The sequence below is a fragment of the Rhamphochromis sp. 'chilingali' genome, assembly GCF_963969265.1.
Source record: "Rhamphochromis sp. 'chilingali' genome assembly, chromosome: 4".
NCBI lineage: Eukaryota > Metazoa > Chordata > Actinopteri > Cichliformes > Cichlidae > Rhamphochromis > Rhamphochromis sp. 'chilingali'.
In genome coordinates, this window is record NC_137948.1 from 14,921,458 (window position 1) to 14,942,208 (window position 20,751).

At 41.8% G+C, this 20,751-nt stretch overlaps 1 protein-coding gene across 1 annotated transcript in view; it reads left to right on the forward strand.

The window, feature by feature from the left end:
* ube2o (ubiquitin-conjugating enzyme E2O) overlaps nt 1–20,751 on the forward strand; it is a 45,503-nt gene that overhangs the window by 12,703 nt on the left and 12,049 nt on the right. The window contains exons 2-6 of the mRNA XM_080880455.1: nt 15,150–15,209; nt 15,529–15,639; nt 17,697–17,794; nt 17,919–17,982; nt 20,327–20,470. Of these exons, the coding sequence (XP_080736581.1) occupies nt 15,150–15,209; nt 15,529–15,639; nt 17,697–17,794; nt 17,919–17,982; nt 20,327–20,470 (477 nt within the window). The remainder of the gene's footprint in view (nt 1–15,149; nt 15,210–15,528; nt 15,640–17,696; nt 17,795–17,918; nt 17,983–20,326; nt 20,471–20,751) is intronic.

Sequence of the window (20,751 nt, forward strand, 5' to 3'; positions counted from 1 at the left end):
CGCTAAAAGCTCAGACTTTTTAAATTCTTTTTTTTTTTTTTTATATGTATGATGTCAAGAGTGGATGTCCTCATACCCACCAAACGTTCTGTTTCATTAGGGGCAGCCAATCAGTGAGGGCTGATTATGGAGACTGACTGTAAAGGCAGAGAAGCTAAAAGGGTTTGTTCTAAAAGGCTCAAAATAAGACAAATGAGGAGTATTTTGATTTGTGAATCATGCAAAGCTACTCTTACTGAGTCCAAGAAACCCCCTGGAAATATACACCAAAGGTCCACTTCAAGGGTTTGTAATAAAAGTCAGAGTAATTTTAGTCTAGTTTTTAGACTACCACACTAGTTTCTTTACATTTTTAATATGTTTTGGACCTGTTCGCTCTTTATTATTTTTGTTTAAATTTTGTATCGATATTTCTTTTCCTTCATACAGCCGTAGCCAGCGTCCTGACAGAGACGTGTTAGAGACTGTTGATGTAATGTGGTGCTGACTGGATGGGATAATGGAACACACACACACACACACACACACACACACACACACACACACACACACACACACACACACACACAGGAATAGCTGCACTCTGAGGTGACTTGCCTTGCTTAAGGAGCCAGCCTCCTTTCCTCCTCACTCTCTCTCCCTCCTTCATCTTCCCATCCTCTCTGTTTTCCTCTGCAGTGTTGGTCCTGCCCAGTGGGGAGACAGTCTACTTTCTCCCGCTCGCTCTTCCCCTTTGTATTTCCATTTTACTATCTGCTGTTTTTGCTGCACTCTTGTCTATTTCTGGCTCCTGCTTTTTCTGGTTTCCTCACTCTCTGTCTCTCTCCTGGGACTTGTCTCGATCTCCCACTTGTTGGGCTGGCTGCTTTCTCGTCTGTACCACGTTCACAGCTCATCCTCATTTTCTCCCCGTCACACCCTGTCTCCAGCTCCTTGCGCCCTCCTCCCCTTCGGCATCTTCTCTCCTGACGTTTTTTTCTTTTCTTTTTCCCCACATCCATTTCTTTGTCTTAATGATTGACTCTCGAGTATCCTCCACCACCCTCTTCCTGTCTCCATCTTCTATTCTCCACCTTTTTGTGACTGCATTTTCTTCTTTTTCTTTTTGCTACTCATTTCCCTGCTGATATACAGTACAGTGCTGTCTTGCGGCTCTTAGTGCTCCTTGTTGGGTTTTTTTTTGTTTCATCTCTCAAATTACACAGCAAGGAGATTGCTCTATAATAGATACTGTGCTATTAGTCCTTCTGTCGATCCCCTGTGGTCTTCATCGGTAAAAGGATTTGTGCCTTCTCTGTTTTTAATAGAGCCGTGCACCCTTCCTGTGTCCAAATCAATAGGCTTCAGCTAGGCTGTCCTGCAGCAGCAAGAAGGGTTATCAGGGTGTGAGGATTTATTGGTGATGCAGTTTATTGCCTTATAAACAAAACTGCAAAGACTAATCATTGATCTGTTTTTTGTTTTGTTTTGTTTTTTTGCTTCATCACTTTTAAATAAACTCAGGATTACTGTATTTACTTTATTTTAAGATCACCATCCTTGCAGAATCAGTGTCTGATGTGAGAACCTCATTGTGCAGCATCAGACAGCCAATCACAAAGCTGTGACAGCAGTTCTTCAGACTAGTGTGAGAGCGAGAGGCTTTAATGTGTACAAACCAACCCACACAAGTTCAAAGGGTCTCCTAACGGTATTGTAATTAGTGCTGAATTAGTAGCAGCCTGTGTAGTGTTTAGCAGTTAGTTGGTGTGTATCACAGTGTTACACCCCGGCCTAGGCAACCGGGGTGCAACGTAGAAAAACAAAGATAAGGAAAATAAAACCACGAAGGCTCTCCACCAAAATCCCAAAACAAAAATATCCCATGACGAAAGTATTGACAAACCCATTCACAACTATTTACAACAGACTATTTATTTACAACAAAACACCAAACTATTTACAACACGGGGGAGATCGCGACCATGACACACTGAAACACAGGGTTTAAATACATAGAGGGAGCAATCAGGAAATGGACCACAGGAGGGAAACACAGCTGGGGCAAATTAGAACTGACGAGACAGGGAAAATGTAAACTGAACACACTAAGATAACACAGACTTTCAAAGTAAAGCAGGAAATACATAAGTCATGCAAAAACAAAACACTGACACACCGAAACGTAACAACAGTTATTATTAGAATTCTTTTCATAGCCCCTTTACATACGCCAGCTGTCAAGTTAATGTCTGCAGAGCTGTTTTAACTTTTAACACATTCGCAAAGTTATTATAAGCCTCATTCACGCACAATCGCATGCATTCATACAAGCCTAAGATTCACATACCCACACTCTGATGGATGCATCAGGGGCAACTCGGGGTTCAGCATCTTACCCAAGGATACTTCGACATGGGGATTAAACTATCAACCTTTTGATTAGTAGACAACGTGTTGGAGCAGGACATTAGCTAATGCTATGTCTGTGGCTACTTCATTAGGAGGACATCACAAAATATTTACATAAATGTAAAATGAGTGGAAATTTATCATAATGTTTTTTCTGAGTCCTATGAGATTTTAATCAGTGGCGTTGATGAAAATGAAACCAGTGATCCCACGCTGACTCATCGTGTCATTATGTTTAGATGCTTAATAGAGACGCGCTTGGCAGAAGAACTGGCAAACTGTGTCAAAGATTAAGGTACTTTGTCTTTGCTGAAAGATAAAAACAAATAGAATTTGGTGACTGTTATAACAGCACAGAATGAAATTGGCTTTTAAAAGACACAAAAATGGTAGGAAAACTGTCAGTGTAACGCAATGGTTACAGTCACAAAACCGTAGTGTATACAAACATTGGCTTGTTGTTATGGCAACAGGTTTGATGATCAGTAAATCATTGGGATCACAGTAATCTGTAAGTCATTGGGAACCAAAGTTGTAATTGAAGGTGAAAACAGATTAAATGCTCAGCCCTAATTATGAACATAAACCATCAGGCTCTGAAAAGATGCTACAAACAACATCTAAAATGTTTTATATGACCCTGCTTCCTTTGAGACGGTTACATCAGTCGCTTCTACACCACACATATCTGATCCAGAGGCTGTTCACATTAACTCAACACGGACACGTTTCAGTTTTATCCATAATCAGCTTCAGCAGACCCACAGTGCAGAGTCTGACATTGTTCCATTCTACTGTGAAGTCTTAATTAATTACTAATTAATTAATAAATTATATAAACTAACGATCAGTTTTTGAAAGTGGACAAATGCTGTTGGTGCACTGTTAAATGCAACAAGTGAGAAAAGACTGCAGCACCACTCAAAGACTGACTGTGATGAGTCAGCTCAACATCATGAAACTACTCACAACACAGCTCGTGTTTTTATGCATTTAATTTTTGATTGAATTGTAAAACTTTTGATATATGAGCTAATTTAGCTTTTGATTCAGCTACTGCATGGGGCGAAGCTCTGCCCGTGCATGTAGGTCTGTTATTATCAGGGCGACCTGCTTAGCAAAGTCATTTAAGTATTTTTGAGTCACAAATAAATAAAACTTTCAATACATTTTTTTTTTTTTTTTTTTAAATTAGCTTGCACATGTAATTTACATCGTCCTGACGGACCTACTGTACATTTGCATCTGAGTGTACTGGCTTTACCTGAAACGTTTTTAACTTGCATGGATGTGGATTTGCATCAGTTCACCTCTTTAGTTCACGTCGTGTTTGATGTGAACGAGCTTAGTCTTTCTCAATGGTCATCCCAACCTTTACGTGAGGTTTTGGTGTATCTGGTTTGTTTGATACTTGGATGTCTACATGATTGAGAAAAGTTAATACCTCTTCTGGACTTCTGAAATCTTGCTGCTCACAAATAGTCCAGCATGCAGTGAGGTAATAATCCCATTGAGATTCCACATAGGGATTCTGATTACGAGCCATAATATTTTAAGCATCCAAAGCAGACTCCCCCTCACCCCCCGGAAAAGTCGCGGAAAAGAACTACCGTGCCCACAGTCCTAAATTGAAACCACATCTGTGATTGGTGGAAGTCTCTGTTACCATGGAAATGTTTCTACCTGTGAAGACAGGTAGCTTAATAAACGGTAAACTTCAGAAATGGCGAGAGTGGTGATTGCTGTAGAGCATGAAGCACTGTGCTACATTGATAACAAGGATAAAATATATACAAAAAAATTATACAACAACGGGATGATTAATAGGTTCAAATTCAAGAAGTTCATCCAGAGTGAGTGTCTGCGTATGTCTAGAATTGCAATGCATTCTGGGATGAGCAGTTTTTAACTGTGGAAAAAAAAAAAAAAGTAGTTCTTCACACAGTCTTGTACCTTGTACCTATCTAGCTCAGAACAAGCAGGAACTATGAAATGTGAACCTATAGTAGCTCTGCAACAGATTACCTGAATTGTAGAACTTGGCTTACTCAGTTACTGAGTATGCTAACACACTGCTTTTAAACCAGTTTCAGCCAACTCTTTGTGCACTTACAAATCATTGAAGTCATTCACATAAAAACAACTCGGCAGCCACCCAGAGCGCAGTTCTCACAGGATCCACGTAACCCAGAAGGCCTCACTTGCTCTTTTACAGTTTGTTTGTCTCTTCTTTCAAAACTGCAAATTACTTTTTTCGATTTTTCTCCCAAACGCCACTGAGCTGAAGCATAGTTTGCCTGTGGCTGAAGGCGGAGGTGCAGGATGTAGCTGTGCTACGTCGCACCTTCATTATCACAGATTTTTAGCAGCATCTGTGGGTGGAATTTCACCTTCTGGCTTCATATTCAGTGAAGTTAGCCGTGTGTGGAGAGAAATGTTACCTGTTACTACTGAATGCGCCCGTGTTTGTGGCTCGGGTGTCTTCTTTGTATGGACAACAGAGTGAAGGAGAAGTGAGCCCGGTATAGAAAGCTGTCTGTCAGAGAGCAGGCGTGGCCCCCAAGCTGCAGTTCTCTGCAGCATCCATCTTCCTCTCCATCTTTGTGCCGCACCTGAATAATGACTCGTGCAAATCAGGCTGGAAAATCAAAGCCTCCATCGATTCTTGTTATCAATCTGGCCACTTCTGCCCTAAAAGCATGGATGAAGAGACAACCAAGGTTGCTGCTCTTCTTTTTTCCGAGGCAAGTACCACACACAAACATTTTTTATTTATTTATTTATTTTTTTCCCTTTTTGTTGTCGGAGTCTGTGCCCACCACCTCATCATACCGCCTCCCTCCTCCTCATCTCTATATGAGCCATAGCAACAGTCAAGTGCTTTGCTGTGACCCATCGGTGTAGCAGGGTAATCAGCCGTGTGTGTGTGCGTGTGTGTGTGTGTGTGTGTTACCGGTAATGTCAAGAGATATGCGATTCACTCAGCGTGTCAAAGTCCAGTTTTAATTAGTGCGCATGTGTGTGTGAACCTGTGGCTTTGGAAGAAATGCATAAATCACCACAGCAGCAGTGGTGCAGAGACACAGCTTTGATTTCAAGGTGCCTCGAGGAGTTGTGTGCATCATGTGAGTAACGAGGAGGAACCTTCCTCCTTCATCTGCTTTCAGATTCAGATTTCACAAAGTCACAGCGCTGCCTCATTTTAATTTGACCTCCAAACAAACCTTAAAGCTGTCAAACTCTTTCTGCTCCTTAAGGAGATATCATCGCTTCACTGCTAATGTGGAGGATTTCTTTAAGGTTTTTTTTTTTTTTTTTTTTTTGTTCGTTTGTTTGTTTTTTGTGCTAAATTAATGCTCACCAGATTGCTCTGCAGAAAAATCAGATGTGAGAGTAAATTCACAAACCTGAGCAAATTGTGCTTAAAACTTAAAAGTTGTCTTTTACTTTTTTGCGAACATCAGTATTTCTGCAAGGGTCACGTTTTTCTATCAACATCCAAGTTTAATAATGTTGTTTTTCAAGCTACTGTGCACTGGAATCATCTTAATTCTGCATCATTAGTTTAGTAGCTGTGACCTTTCATTAGTACTTGGCTTCTGACTTATTTTAAGGTCAAGGTCAAGTTTATTTATATAGCACATTTCAAACAGCGATTGTGATTTAAATTGCTCAAGTGTTTGTGCAGATCTAATATTTAGGGGGAGACTATTCCAAAGTCTGGGACCTGCCACGGAGAAGGCTCTATCACCACGAGATTTGAGATTAGTCTGTGGGATAGACAGCATCAATTTTGAGCTAGACCTCATGGTTTTTCCTGGAGCATAAGCAGAGAGGAGCTCAGACAGGTAAGGAGGGGCTCGGGCGTTAAGTGACTTAAAAACAAAAAGTAAAAGTTTAAATTGTAGGAGACAGGAAGCCAGTGTAAAGAAGCTAAAAGCATTTTGGACCATCTGAAGACGATGGATGATGGCCTGGTCTAGACCAAAATACAATGAATTGCAGTAGTCCAATCTGCAAGTAAGGAAAAGGTGAATAACACGTTCAAAGACGTTAGCCGGGAGGTATGGCTTTACCTTGGCTAGCTGTCTTAACTGAAAGAAGCAGGACTGAACTACTGCACTCACCTGCTTATTCAATTTAAAAGAACCATCAATGTAGACACCGAGGTTTTTTACATGTGTTTTACAATAGGAGGAAAGGGGGCCCAGAGTGCTATCGATGTGATTGAAGTTGCCAAAAATGACAACTTCAGTTTTATTTTCATTTAGCTTCACTATTTATCACACAGATACATAACACACAAACTCCTCTGATTCCACTGATTTCAGTTTCTGCTGTTAGTCTGAGCAGTGACGTCCTGACCTTTCCTGCAGGACACTGATGCGATCCCAAGCTCTCTGAGAGACAAAGTCCTTCCATCGTGTTTTGGCTCTGTCCCCAGATCCCCTCCAGGACACACCCAAAACACCTCATCTACTGGCCCCAGTAGCTGTGTTGTTAGGGGTTGCTTGGTCTATGTAGGGTTTTCCAAGGAAAGGTAAGGGGCTAGGCCAGGTATGGCTCAAATAACTGTGAAGACAAAATCTAGATACTTGGAGCGGGGATACCAGGCTGTCCAGTGTTTACTGTATATGATTCTCCTCGTCTTTTCTCTTTCTCTGTCCTCGCTGTTTTGCCCCTTCCCCTACCTCCCTTTAAGTCTTTCTCTTTCTTACACACATGGTAAAAGAGAGTAAGTAATGCAAAGGTCAACCAAGACACTGCTGGATGAAACAAGAGCACTTAAGATCAGCCAAAAAAAGGTGTAATATATGGTTTTTTATTTTTTATCTCCCTTTAGTTCCTCAATTACTGCCTAAATCACTCATTTAGGCAGTAAGAGACGTAGACTGTAAGATGGTGACCATTTGTATTTTTAGACATCAGTACAACTCACGCATTTTAAATAAAAAAAGGAACTCGAAGGTTTAGGTTTCTAATGTTTCATGTGTGTTGATGCTGAACACAAACATACAGTTAAATCAAGGGTAAGACAAAACTGGGTGCATGTAGCTCATTGGTGGTTAAAGCAGCTTCTACCAGAGCTGTAAGCCCAGGCGATCCTCTCTGCTGAGAGATAACAGTATCAGGAGGGGAAAATGTTTTTGCTTTATCACTTTTGTAACGCGTTGCTCGATGGGATGGCAGCGCCGTCCCTCCTCCTCAACTTCACCTCTTCCTGGAGAGTCGTCGCTACCACCGCGGGGGCATGCAGCTCCCTAGCAGAATTAAGGAACAGAGTGTAAATGACATAATCCAGTTACAAGGTGTACGGTGGATTAAAATTACAGTTACACATGTTAAGTGGATTATACTTTGATACCAACAGGACACTTTTAACAGCTGCCTGACCAGCGCGTTCGCACTCGGTGGTTATGTTTCTGTACCTGTGCTTTAAACGCAGCGTTTCTGACTACAGCAGCGCACTGCAGCACAAAGCACTGAAAGAATATTAATGAAGAAGAGCTGCATTTGTGGGTCTGTCCAAAAAAAGCTCTTCTCTTGGCTAAAAGCTTCAGATAAGTAGGGACAGAAGTTGGTGTGTGTACATGCTCTAATCCTGAGCTGCAGAGAAATGAGGAGATGACAAGCTGATGTTTAATCGAGTACAAGGGAACATGGCGACCCATCGATTATATCCCCTCCACACAGTCACACACACACTCAGTGGCTCCTCTCCCAGAAACCAGAGGAGTTGGGTTACAGTGTAAGATAAAGCTGAAGAGCTTGTGTGTGTGTGTGTGTGTGTGTGTGTGTGTGTGTGTGTGTGTGTGTGTGTGTGTGTGTGTGTGTGTGTGCGTGCTTGCAGGCGCTTTTCATACTGTCCTCAACAGGATGTTTGGGCATCTTTACTCATACAAACTGCAGCCATACAGTCTTCACTGTTATCTCCAGCACCTTCTTGTTGCTGTGCTCATTTCTAGTCCAACTCTTTGCAGTAAAATGAAAAATGTATTTCCAAACATTGAAGAGTTGTGTGCTGATTGTCCTGATGCAGAGTTTAGCCCTGTTTCTGAATCTCTGCTGTGCAGGCATAAAATGACCCAGAAGGTCCACACTTATCAGAAACGTTTAACATTATTGAAATGCTTGAATTTTCCTTTAGGTCAAGAGAGATGCATAATACTAAATAATAATGTAGTTGAGCTCGTTGTCACATGTATAGTAAGTTTAGGAGCCGGGAAAGCCTGGTACCATTTAGTTCCTCGTTTAACTAATTATTGTTTTAATTGGCTGAAATTATCTTTCAGCCAATTAAAACATGCTGCTATGCTTTACTGTGGAATGTATTACTTTTTTTTTTTTTCCCCCATTTTTATTTTATTTGGGCAGCACAGTGGTCCTGTGGGGTCCTGGGTTCTAGTCAGCCGGCTGTATTCCCTGTTCTCCCTGTAGATGTGTGGGTTCTCTGCAGGTACTCGAGCTTCCTCTCAGTCCAAAGACAGGAGTGATGTTTTGTTAATTAGTGACTCTGGCTGCAGGTGTGAGTGGCCTTCTCTCTGTGTTAGCCCAACAGTGGCGACCTGTCCAGGGTCTGGCCTCGCTATGACCCTGAAGTGGATAAGCAGTTAACAAACTAAATGGATGGATTGTGTTGATTAGTATTCTGATCAGTCAGCTCATCAGCTGATTGTTTCAGCTCTAATAATAGCAGTATTACCTGCTTACCTACACATGAGTCTGATATAAGTATATATTCCTGTTTTTCTCCATCCCCATTAGAGCAGGGCGATATGACCCAAAATATTTATCACGATATACATTTGAAAATTTGCGATAACGATATAACTGACGATATAATTGACACTAGACAAAATTCTTTACAACTCAACTTTATTAGTGCAAACAAAAAACCATCAATGTATTTGCACTTAATGCACTTTAAAAAAGCTGCTTGTTTAAAGTTATATAAAAATTCAACAGTGCAAATGCAAATTCGTTGCTGACAGTTTAACCAAAAGGCATTTCCAGTGGCAATTGGCCGACATATCCTCAGCATAACCATGTATAATATCCACAAAACTTACAAAGAGGTTATACACACACAACACGGTAATATTATGTTGAAGCACAGTACGTATCACTCCGCGAGGCGCCTGCCTACGATAGCCGTAATGCTCCAACAATCCGGGTTCGTAGCTTAGCAAAGTCGCACTAAAACATTTGACAGATTTTCAAGCGCCGTGTACCACATAAATCGTTTCGAGGTCAGTAAACACAACCAGAATTCATACAAGGCACACGGGATTATAAGGGGCACTGTCAATTTTCAGAAAAATCAAAGGATTGATCTAAGTGTGCCGTATTTTCAAAAAAACACTGCAATAACGACGGCCCGCTAGCATGCTCTACCAAAAATAGTGCTTTGTTGTGTGTCTGACGGACGAAAGCCAAACCAGTTCCACACCACTGAAGTTGCAGCATTTTTACAAACCAATTCTGGTTCATCCGTTTCAGTTAACGATCAACTTTCGCTCTTCTTATTCTCATTTTATTCGATTTCTACTCTCTCCTCTACTTCCATCTGCGTCTGTCCAAACTCTGGTTTTTTGGTTCGCTGCCACTTCTCTTCCTGCCAGTAAAGCCATCTTTTCCACTCGCCTATAGTGAAAATAGGCCCTCCCACAGGTCACCTTTTTACAGCAGGGGTTTTCAAAGTTTTCATCACTGAGTGCCAGTTTGGGAGCCAGCACCTGATTGAGTGCTGCATAGGAATGTTAAACTCTGTTGCGAGGGTGGTGGTATTTAGTGCTGGTGTTTCTTCATTTCATTCAGTCACTTTTCTCGCTTGTATGTTTTTGGACACACGGTTTAGTTGTCTAGGAACAGAGGAGGTGGTTGTCTTGAAATTAGTTGCTCATCCTGTCCATGCCTATCGTTATCCAGGGTAACTCCCGCCTTTCATTAAGGCTGTAAAATTAAAAAATGAGGCTACAAGATGGCAGCGATCAAACTGAGGACCTAACAAATGCAAAGTGAATTTGCTTTAAGCCTGAAATTCACTTTTTTATTTTCACGCAGCTCATTGTTGTTGTTTAGAGCTTCTTCATTCAGGTGAACGACTTCATGAAAGTCCGATTTTTATCACAGCAGTGTACCGTTCAGAGTTCATCTCTCATAACGCTCGGTTAACATTTACATGAGCTGTACTATTTGTGTGTCTCTGTGAATTGTGTGTCATCTTTAGAGTTTAAAAGAAGGCAAATAGGCTTTTTTAGGTTTATTTGAAGATGTTTCACCTCTCAAGATGCTTCTTTGGGTCTAGAACTGATGGAAAGTCCCAGGTAATGAACCCCTTGTGGGGGCTGTGTTATCCTTGTTCCTTTCAAGGGTGGTTCAGTGTATTTCGTCCTAAAGGAGAATGAAAGAAGCACTCAAACACCTTCTTTTCATATTTAGAGAATCTGAAGAGCTACTTCTGGGTCACTTCCCCCATTTAGAGTCCTGTGTCTTCAGCAACGGTCCACGTCTTACAGTCTCACGTTGGTGCACTTTTGTGTTTCTGCCCTGACTGGACTCTTAACACCTAATGTAGCAATCTGAGGCATTAAAACCTCGCTCTTGCACATTTTGGTGATTTTGGACCCTGAACGTTTTCCCCCCTCAGCCATAAAAGTCTGATGGGGTATTGTTTTGACCCTGCCGGGCACGCAAGCGACATGATCACATTCACAAACTTGTGAATGTGATCACAAAGTCACATTCACAATCACAGATCACAGAGTCGAGGTGTCACATTCACAAGTTTGTGAATGTGACACCTCGACTCTACTAAAAATCTCAAATAAGTTTGAGTCTCAGTGACCTTGACCTCAAGGTTAGAAGTCAAAGGTCAAGTTTTCTAAAAATCTTATGAATGTGAAAACTTCAGAACACAGTCACGTAGCATTTTGAAATTCATGCTGTAGGTGTCTCTACTAGGAGGCTAAAGGGTACTACTGGTCACCGCCAGTATTTTTGTAGATGAATTTTTGGTAACAGCAGGTGGTGTTTTTGTCCTCTCGGGTGTAGTGCGTGGTGTTTATGCACAAACTGAACAGCGCCTGCCTCCGTGGGATTCAAAGTTTTGTTTTTGTTTATTTTTGCAGTTTGTTCCATGTAAAGGCATCAACAGCCCAACAACAACTGAGTTAGCTAGCATTATACCATTTAGTCAAGCATAACTACTGGCACTATGGAGGTAACAAAAATACTTCTAATTGTGATTATTCTACTTTTAATGATTAAAAGTAGAGTAAACTTAACATTTAAGTACAGTAAAGCAGCGGTCCCCAACCCCCGGGCCTCGGACCGGTACCGGTCCATGAGTCGTTTGGTACCGGGTCGCGAGAGTTGAGGCTCAGGTGTGAAATGTATGAGTTTCAGGGTTTTTATCGGTTTTCAGCGTTATTTTGTTATTGTTTTGATCATTAACTCGGTTTTCCTGGGTCTTTTCACGTGTGTTATGAATAAATCTTCTTTTTTTCGGTACCGGTACTAGTTTTATTTTGTTGTATTTCTCCGTGACACATTAAAGGCCGGTCCATGAAAATATTGTCGGGCATAAACCGGTCCGTGGTGCAAAAAAGGTTGGAGACCGCTGCAGTAAAGCGTTTTACCGTATCTGTCAAATAAGAAATTAAAGGAATTTCCCAAGTTTGGGATAAATGAATCGTATCTTAAAGGAAGCGGTATACATATGAAAAGCACAAATACAGGGAGTGCAGAATTATTAGGCAAGTTGTATTTTTGAGGAATAATTTTATTATTGAACAACAACCATGTTCTCAATGAACCCAAAAAACTCATTAATATCAAAGCTGAATGTTTTTGGAAGTAGTTTTTAGTTTGTTTTTAGTTTTAGCTATTTTAGGGGGATATCTGTGTGTGCAGGTGACTATTACTGTGCATAATTATTAGGCAACTTAACAAAAAACAAATATATACCCATTTCAATTATTTATTTTTACCAGTGAAACCAATATAACATCTCCACATTCACAAATATACATTTCTGACATTCAAAAACAAAACAAAAACAAATCAGCGACCAATATAGCCACCTTTCTTTGCAAGGACACTCAAAAGCCTGCCATCCATGGATTCTGTCAGTGTTTTGATCTGTTCACCATCAACATTGCGTGCAGCAGCAACCACAGCCTCCCAGACACTGTTCAGAGAGGTGTACTGTTTTCCCTCCTTGTAAATCTCACATTTGATGATGGACCACAGGTTCTCAATGGGGTTCAGATCAGGTGAACAAGGTGGCCATGTCATTAGTTTTTCTTCTTTTATACCCTGTCTTGCCAGCCACGCTGTGGAGTACTTGGACGCGTGTGATGGAGCATTGTCCTGCATGAAAATCATGTTTTTCTTGAAGGATGCAGACTTCTTCCTGTACCACTGCTTGAAGAAGGTGTCTTCCAGAAACTGGCAGTAGGACTGGGAGTCGAGCTTGACTCCATCCTCAACCCGAAAAGGCCCCACAAGCTCATCTTTGATGATACCAGCCCAAACCAGTACTCCACCTCCACCTTGCTGGCGTCTGAGTCGGACTGGAGCTCTCTGCCCTTTACCAATCCAGCCACGGGCCCATCCATCTGGCCCATCAAGACTCACTCTCATTTCATCAGTCCATAAAACCTTAGAAAAACCAGTGTTGAGATATTTCTTGGCCCAGTCTTGACGTTTCAGCTTGTGTGTCTTGTTCAGTGGTGGTCGTCTTTCAGCCTTTCTTACCTTGGCCATGTCTCTGAGTATTGCACACCTTGTGCTTTTGGGCACTCCAGTGATGTTGCAGCTCTGAAATATGGCCAAACTGGTGGCAAGTGGCATCTTGGCAGCTGCACGCTTGACTTTTCTCAGTTCATGGGCAGTTATTTTGCGCCTTGGTTTTTCCACACGCTTCTTGCGACCCTGTTGACTATTTTGAATGAAACGCTTGATTGCTCGATGATCACGCTTCAGAAGCTTTGCAATTTTGAGACTGCTGCATCCCTCTGCAAGATATCTCACTATTTTAGACTTTTCTGAGCCTGTCAAGTCCTTCTTTTGACCCATTTTGCTAAAGGAAAGGACGTTGCCTAATAATTATGCACACCTGATATAGGGTGTTGATGTCATTAGACCACACCCCTTCTCATTACAGAGATGCACATCACCTAATATGCTTAATTGGTAGTAGGCTTTCGAGCTACACAGCTTGGAGTAAGACAACATGCATGAAGAGGATGATGTGGACAAAATACTCATTTGCCTAATAATTCTGCACTCCCTGTATGACCTTGAACTAAACTAGCTGTTCACTGGTGTTTCATCTGTTTCATGTATGAACCCATGAAGTCCTGCATGCTGTGGTTTAAAGGTGAAGGAAATGCACAGCAAGGATGTGAGCCGGAGTTGTTTTTGGTGTTTGTTTGTTTTTTTGGGTTTTTTTTTTTTTTTTAAAGGAGAAACCAAGATATCCATATAAGTGAAATAAAATCCACAGTAAAGGGCAGGGTCTATTCCTTTATCAAGGAGAAAAACTGCGATGTACAGTTGAAATGAAGACATCATTAAGACATCTCAGGGGTTAAATACGCAGCAAAACTTCTTTACATGGGCAGAAAGGGCAGTCTTCAGTAGTCCAGGCCACTTCAGCTCATGTTGCCCATGATGTCAAATTAATTTGACATCCTTTATGTAGTTTGTGTACATGATCTAGTCATATTTGGAGATCAGGCCAGCAGTTAATGGATTTTTAAAAACGTTTTAAAACGTATCCTCTCTAAAGAAAAACCCATGTGTGAACAGAGAAGGTGTATATCTATCATGGAAACTGAATTTGGACGCGGGCTGTAAATCAGTCTGATAACGGGGAGCTCACACTCCTGGTAGAACATGAGGAGTGCGTTTTATGCCGTTTACCTGCTGATCGTTTTTTAATGTTGTTCTCTAAGCATTAATTATAAACCATCTGTGTGTTGGCATCCAAAAAGCATTGAAACTCTCTATAGCTGCTGCTCAGCCATTGTTCATTACAGCAGGCATGTTTTTGTTTAGTTTTTTAATTAATTTACTGCAGGCCTGTTTTCAGTCTGGATTCCTGCGCACAGGCATGGCGTGACACAGCAGAATTCAGTTCACAGGAACAATGTTTCCCTCTGAGAGTTGATCCGATGCCAAGTTTAGTCCAACAGCTTCTGTTTTCTGCCCTCTCCGATCGCTGCAAGCTGTGACTTTGTCCGCCCCTCAGACTATCCACAAACCATTTCAGTTTTACTGGATCTGTATTCTTTTATTTCAGTGTTTTGATTAGCAATTGAAAGTGAAATTGTGTTTGCTGACTCGTCCGGTGCTGAATAAACACTCCTGCTGGCCGGCTCAGTGAAATGCGTCTCTTTGTTTGGACAGCAGAGTCGTTTATCTGCTCTCAGAGGGCGTTGCAGCTCTGCTGAGTGGTCGTGTGGGTGAGGACGGGATGCCCGTGTGACAAATTGCATAAGTAGCGCTCTTATGGTCCGAGTGCAAATAGATTTCATTGCTGGTTAATTTCCAGCTCTGTGTCCAGGCTCCATTAGAGTTATTGATGTGCAGCGTTCTCCTCTGCTGTAAGGGTTATTATAAGAAGATGATGATCCAATTTCAGTGTCACACACTCAGCAGCTTCTGTGAGCATTGAGATGTCTTAACCATGAAGTCACTCAGCTGCGTTAGCCACCATTTTCTCAAACCGTTTGCTCTTTCTCTTGCAGTTAAAACTTGAAGATCGATCGATCGTCATCAGAGACTTCGTGCGAAGAAACAACTCTAATGTGAGTGCGGCCCTCCGCCTGTTTGGAACTCTTTCACCTTCTCTCTGTCTGCGCCGCTCTCTCGTTTTCCCTCTGATAGTCACGTCACTGTTCATCACTCTGTTTCATTTGCTGCATCAGGCATGACCCGAATATTACTGCAGGTCTGCTCGTGTAGAGGACTGAAAGGAGACTCTTACCTCGTGTAACACGCAGTCTGAATACAAATGAAACATTAAGCTCTGAGGTTTTCTTCACAGTGCGAGGTCTTGTGCATGCAAAAAACTCCTAAAAGGTCTGAGGTGCTAACAGGCTGATGTGCGCCTCTGTTGTGTTTCAGGATAACCAGTGTGGCTCCGTGACCAACATGAACATCGAGTGTGCAGTGAAATTAGTTGGAACCAACTGCGTTCTGTATCCAGTCAACAGCAAAGACCTGCAGCACATCTGGGTAAGAAGATGAGCCGAAAGACCAAATTTACTAAGATTCAGTTCAGCGTGAGAACCTCTGCCCTGCTTTGCTTTAAGCTAAATTAGTTTCTCTGCTTTGCTTTCTTTTAACGTTTGTGGATGTTTGACGTGAGGAGAATTCAACTTAAGCACTCAGTGACACGTTCTTGCCTTAAACAGTCCTATATAAATAATCTATACTTTACTCAAGTTAACTGCTTTTCTTACTGCAAGCAAAGGCTTCTAATAACAGGGAAGGTGGTCCTGGTCAGAACAACTTTCCTAAATTGACCTCTAGAGACTCTGTAGCTTCATATGGGGACATTGCATTTTGGCTTTTCTGCACTTTATACTTGCCTCTGCTGTGTTAGGCTCTTAAGCAAGCCTATAACAAACTAAAAATAATTACTTTCAGAAACGATACTTACCAGGTTTGACTAATCCCAGTTAGCTGGGAGAAATTAAAAAGAGCAAGAGCTCGAGTCTCAGGAAGTAGAAATCGGACTGAATTTATTTACAACAGTGAAAGTGGAAATGCTGAGACCAGTGAAATAAAAGTCCTGTTTGAGACCTCTCGCGTGATGTTTACACACCTTTGAATTATGTAACACATAAAGATATAAAGCATGCACGACCACCTTAAATGTGTTTTACATCAGCCGCATTTGAGGAGTAAGAAAAAAGCTCTTTTTCACACTAACCGGTATGTGTGTGTTGTTATTATTATTATTATTATTATTATTATTAAAAGCATTTTATGCACCTACAAATCTTTTTATAATAAAAATGCAGGAAGTGTGTTTAGTTTTAGTCTTCAGTCAGATTCATCCACACGTCCGACCTGATGGAAACAGTGGTGCAAAAGTTTGACATTTGACCTTCTTAGAGTGGAGTATCTCTCCAGTATCTCTGCTGTTCTAAGCATCTTCCTAATAGGACCTGTAACATATTAATAAGAAAACACACACATGAATAGAAACGGCATTAAAAGGAAACATTTTTAAACAGGCCGACAGGAGCAAACCAGCTCTGGAAACAAACTGATGTTAAACTGAATGGAAAACGCTAAGCTGGAACTCACAGTGTGAGTCTGGCTCATAGCTGCTAACTAGCCTTTGCTCTCACACACAGATGCTTTCACAGCACTGCATGGGTTTAGTCTTTATTTCCTTTTCTGAGATCAAATGCGGTGCACAGCACTCCTGTAGCTGTTTTACCGACTGTTGGATTCGTCTACAAACCTTACAGCTGATTTCAGTAACATAATCACTGCTGTCCTGTCAGCTGCACTTCACAGGGACAGCAGAGAGTCACTCACTTCCCACAACAAGTGCTAACGAGGCGATCTTCTTAAAAAGGTCACCGTCCGCGCACATTGCAGAAATTTAAGCACTGAAGTGCAGAAATAAATTCTAATACTTTGACATTTAAATCAGATTTCGTTACCTCAAACTGTGCCTTTGAGGGGGTGACCATACATTTAACTCTGATTGGTCCAAATATACAGTGTTTTTCAAGCTTATAAGACCACTAACCAATGTAAGGTTTATGCCACAGCTGCCCAGAGGTTTTCATTGATTTAAAAGAATGTTTTTCTTGTTTTTATGAGTAATTGTTGAGTAAATTAAACCCTATCTTAAGGAAATTTAAAGGGATTGAAAGCACATTTTAAAAGTGATTTTTCCTTTATTGAAAGGCCAGAACATCTTTGGTGGAAGACAAATGTTTGTATGTGCAGGAAAACCCAGATGAATATCAACAAATGTGGATGGAAACTACTCTAAAGATCATTTCTGGCATCAGTCATTAAGAGGATTAAATGCACCTTTTGTTACGTTTGAGTAAACGATGGACACAAAATGATGTAATTGGATGTTGTTATCCAAAGTTGTCCTCATATTGTTGGATTTTAGATACATTTACTATATTCAGTTTCTCTTAAGCAGTCAGGTTACACCGAGGAGCAGAATGTAGTCGAGTCGAGAAGCAAAAGCCCTTCATAAGTTAATTCTCTGACACAGTGTGAAGCTGATGTGCTCCTGCTGTTGTTGCTTTCAGTCTTTCATGTACGGCGACTACATCGCCTACGACTTCTGGCTGGGGAAAGTGTACGACCTGACCAATCACATCATCCTCAAGCTGTCCAATGGAGCCAGGTAAAGCAAGCGTGCGTGCGTGTGCAGGCAGTGTGTACTGTGACCATGTGACGGTCTGTTGGATCGCGTGAACGTACGTCGATCGGTGCCACATCCAGTGAATGTCTCGTCTCGCTCCCTCCAGGTGCTCCATGAGCGTGGAAGACGGTGCCAAGCTTTATGATGTCTGTCCACACGTCAGTGATTCGGTACGTAGCCACCGGCTCTGATCTGTCACTTCAGGTACATTCGCTTTGTTCGTGTGTTGTCCCGGCTGCTGCTCAGAGGTCATAGCCCCCACAGAGGCTGAAATTTAAGTGACAGCTGTCTGTTCACCATTTATTTTTTTTTTGTGTGTGAAATTGTTAAAATTAAGTTTGAACATGCTCTGATAATGCTGTCCCTCTCCACTCGTGCTGCTCCCGTCTTTGTATTTTATTTCTTCTGGTGCTCGCTGTTATTTGAGGATCAGTCCTCAGCTTCAGGTGTCCAGGAGCCTGTACTATGGAGCAGAATTTTAGGCTTAGTAGATAACTTCAGATTTAATCCCGGGCTTACCCTGACACGAAGGTGCCGCAGGTCCAAACTGCTCTGTGGAGGGTTATGTTTGAGATAAAAGAAGCACACATAAAAGCAGCACATACAGTGGGGCAAAAAAGTATTTAGTCAGCCACCGATTGTGCAAGTTCCCCCACTTAAAATGATGACAGAGGTCAGTAATTTGCACCAGAGGTACACTTCAACTGTGAGAGACAGAATGTGAAAAACAAAATCCATGAATCCACATGGTAGGATTTGTAAAGAATTTATTCATAAATTAGGGTGGAAAATAAGTATTTGGTCACCTCAAACAAGGAAAATCTCTGGCTCTCACAGACCTGTAACGTCTTCTGTAAGAAGCTTTTCTGTCCCCCACTCGTTACCTGTATGAATGGCACCTGTTTGAACTCATCATCTGTATAAAAGACACCTGTCCACAGCCTCAAACAGTCAGACTCCAAACTCCGCCATGGCCAAGACCAAAGAGCTTTCGAAGGACACCAGGAAAAGTATTGTAGACCTGCACCAGACTGGGAAGAGTGAATCTACAATAGGCAAGCAGCTTGGTGTGAAAAAATCAACTGTGGGAGCAATCATCAGAAAATGGAAGACATACAAGACCACTGATAATCTCCCTCGATCTGGGGCTCCACGCAAGATCTCATCCCGTGGGGTCAAAATGATCATGAGAACGGTGAGCAAAGATCCCAGAACCACACGGGGGGACCTGGTGAATGACCTGCAGAGAGCTGGGACCAAAGTAACAAAGGTCACCATCAGTAACACACTACAACGGCAGGGAATCAAATCCCACAGTGCCAGACGTGCTCCGCTGCTGAAGCCAGTGCATGTCCAGGCCCGTCTGAAGTTTGCCAGAGAGCACATGGATGATACAGCAGAGGATTGGGAGAATGTCATGTGGTCAGATGAAACCAAAGTAGAACTTTTTGGTATAAACTCAACTCGTCGTGTTTGGAGGAAGAAGAATACTGAGTTGCATCCCAAGAACACCATACCTACTGTGAAGCATGGGGGTGGACACATCATGCTATGGGGCTGTTTTTCTGCCAAGGGGACAGGACGACTGATCCGTGTTAAGGACAGAATGAATGAGGCCATGTATCGTGAGATTTTGAGCCAAAACCTCCTTCCATCAGTGAGAACTTTGAAGATGAAACGAGGCTGGGTCTTCCAACATGACAATGATCCAAAACACACCGCCCGGGCAACAAAGGAGTGGCTCCGTAAGAAGCATTTGAAAGTCCTGGAGTGGCCTAGCCAGTCTCCAGACCTCAACCCCATAGAAAATCTGTGGCGGGAGTTGAAAGTTCGTGTTGCTCGGCGACAGCCCCAAAACATCACTGCTCTCGAGAAGATCTGCATGGAGGAATGGGCCAAAATACCAGCTACTGTGTGTGCAAACCTGGTAAAGACCTATAGTAAACATTTGACCTCTGTTATTGCCAACAAAGGTTATGTTACAAAGTACTGAGTTGTATTTTTGTTATTGACCAAATACTTATTTTCCACCCTGATTTACGAATAAATTATTTACAAATCCTACCATGTGGATTCATGGATTTTGTTTTTCACATTCTGTCTCTCACAGTTGAAGTGTACCTCTGGTGCAAATTACTGACCTCTGTCATCATTTTAGGTGGGGGAACTTGCACAATCGGTGGCTGACTAAATACTTTTTTGCCCCACTGTACTAATGCTGGCATTTCCAGGAAAGATGATGAGGATGAGAGGGTCTGCGCTTTCAGAGGCCCAAAGTTTTAGTCTTTCCCTGATGAGCATCATTATGAAGTATAGATCATTCATCCCATTGCTGACTTTTTTTCTTTCCTCACGGTTTTGTGCAGCTTCAAGAAAAACAAATTAAAAATGTACTTGGCATTGTGTGTTTAATAAAAGTTACATTGATGAAGCTTCATACATGTACTTGTATCTTTGTTATGTTGCGCTCTCACTTCTTGGTTTTGTGACGTTCTTGTTGTTTTTGGGATCCAGGGTCTGTTCTTTGACGAGGCGTACGGCTTTTACCCGGGACAGGTCCTGATTGGTCCCGCCAAAGTTTTCTCCAATGTCCAGTGGCTGTCAGGGGTCAAACCTGTGCTCAGCAGGAAGTGCAAGTTCAGGGTGGTGGTAGAAGAGGTACGCAATCTTTTCTTTTATGCAGCAGCCACATTATGTGAGATGGAAAGCAACTCGTTTAGGGTTCGTTGGTTATTATATAAGTTTGTTATGCCTTGAAACTTTTCTCCTTTGAATAATAAGCGACTGAATTTAAATTAAAATCTTTGGATGAACATTTTGAATTCTTCCCTTCTGTATAAAATAAGAAAATGCTCTTTGATTTTAATCACACCAACAGCTGTTGGACCACCTGGGGCCCTTTCTAAAAAAATGGGAAGAAACAGTAAAACCATTAAGTG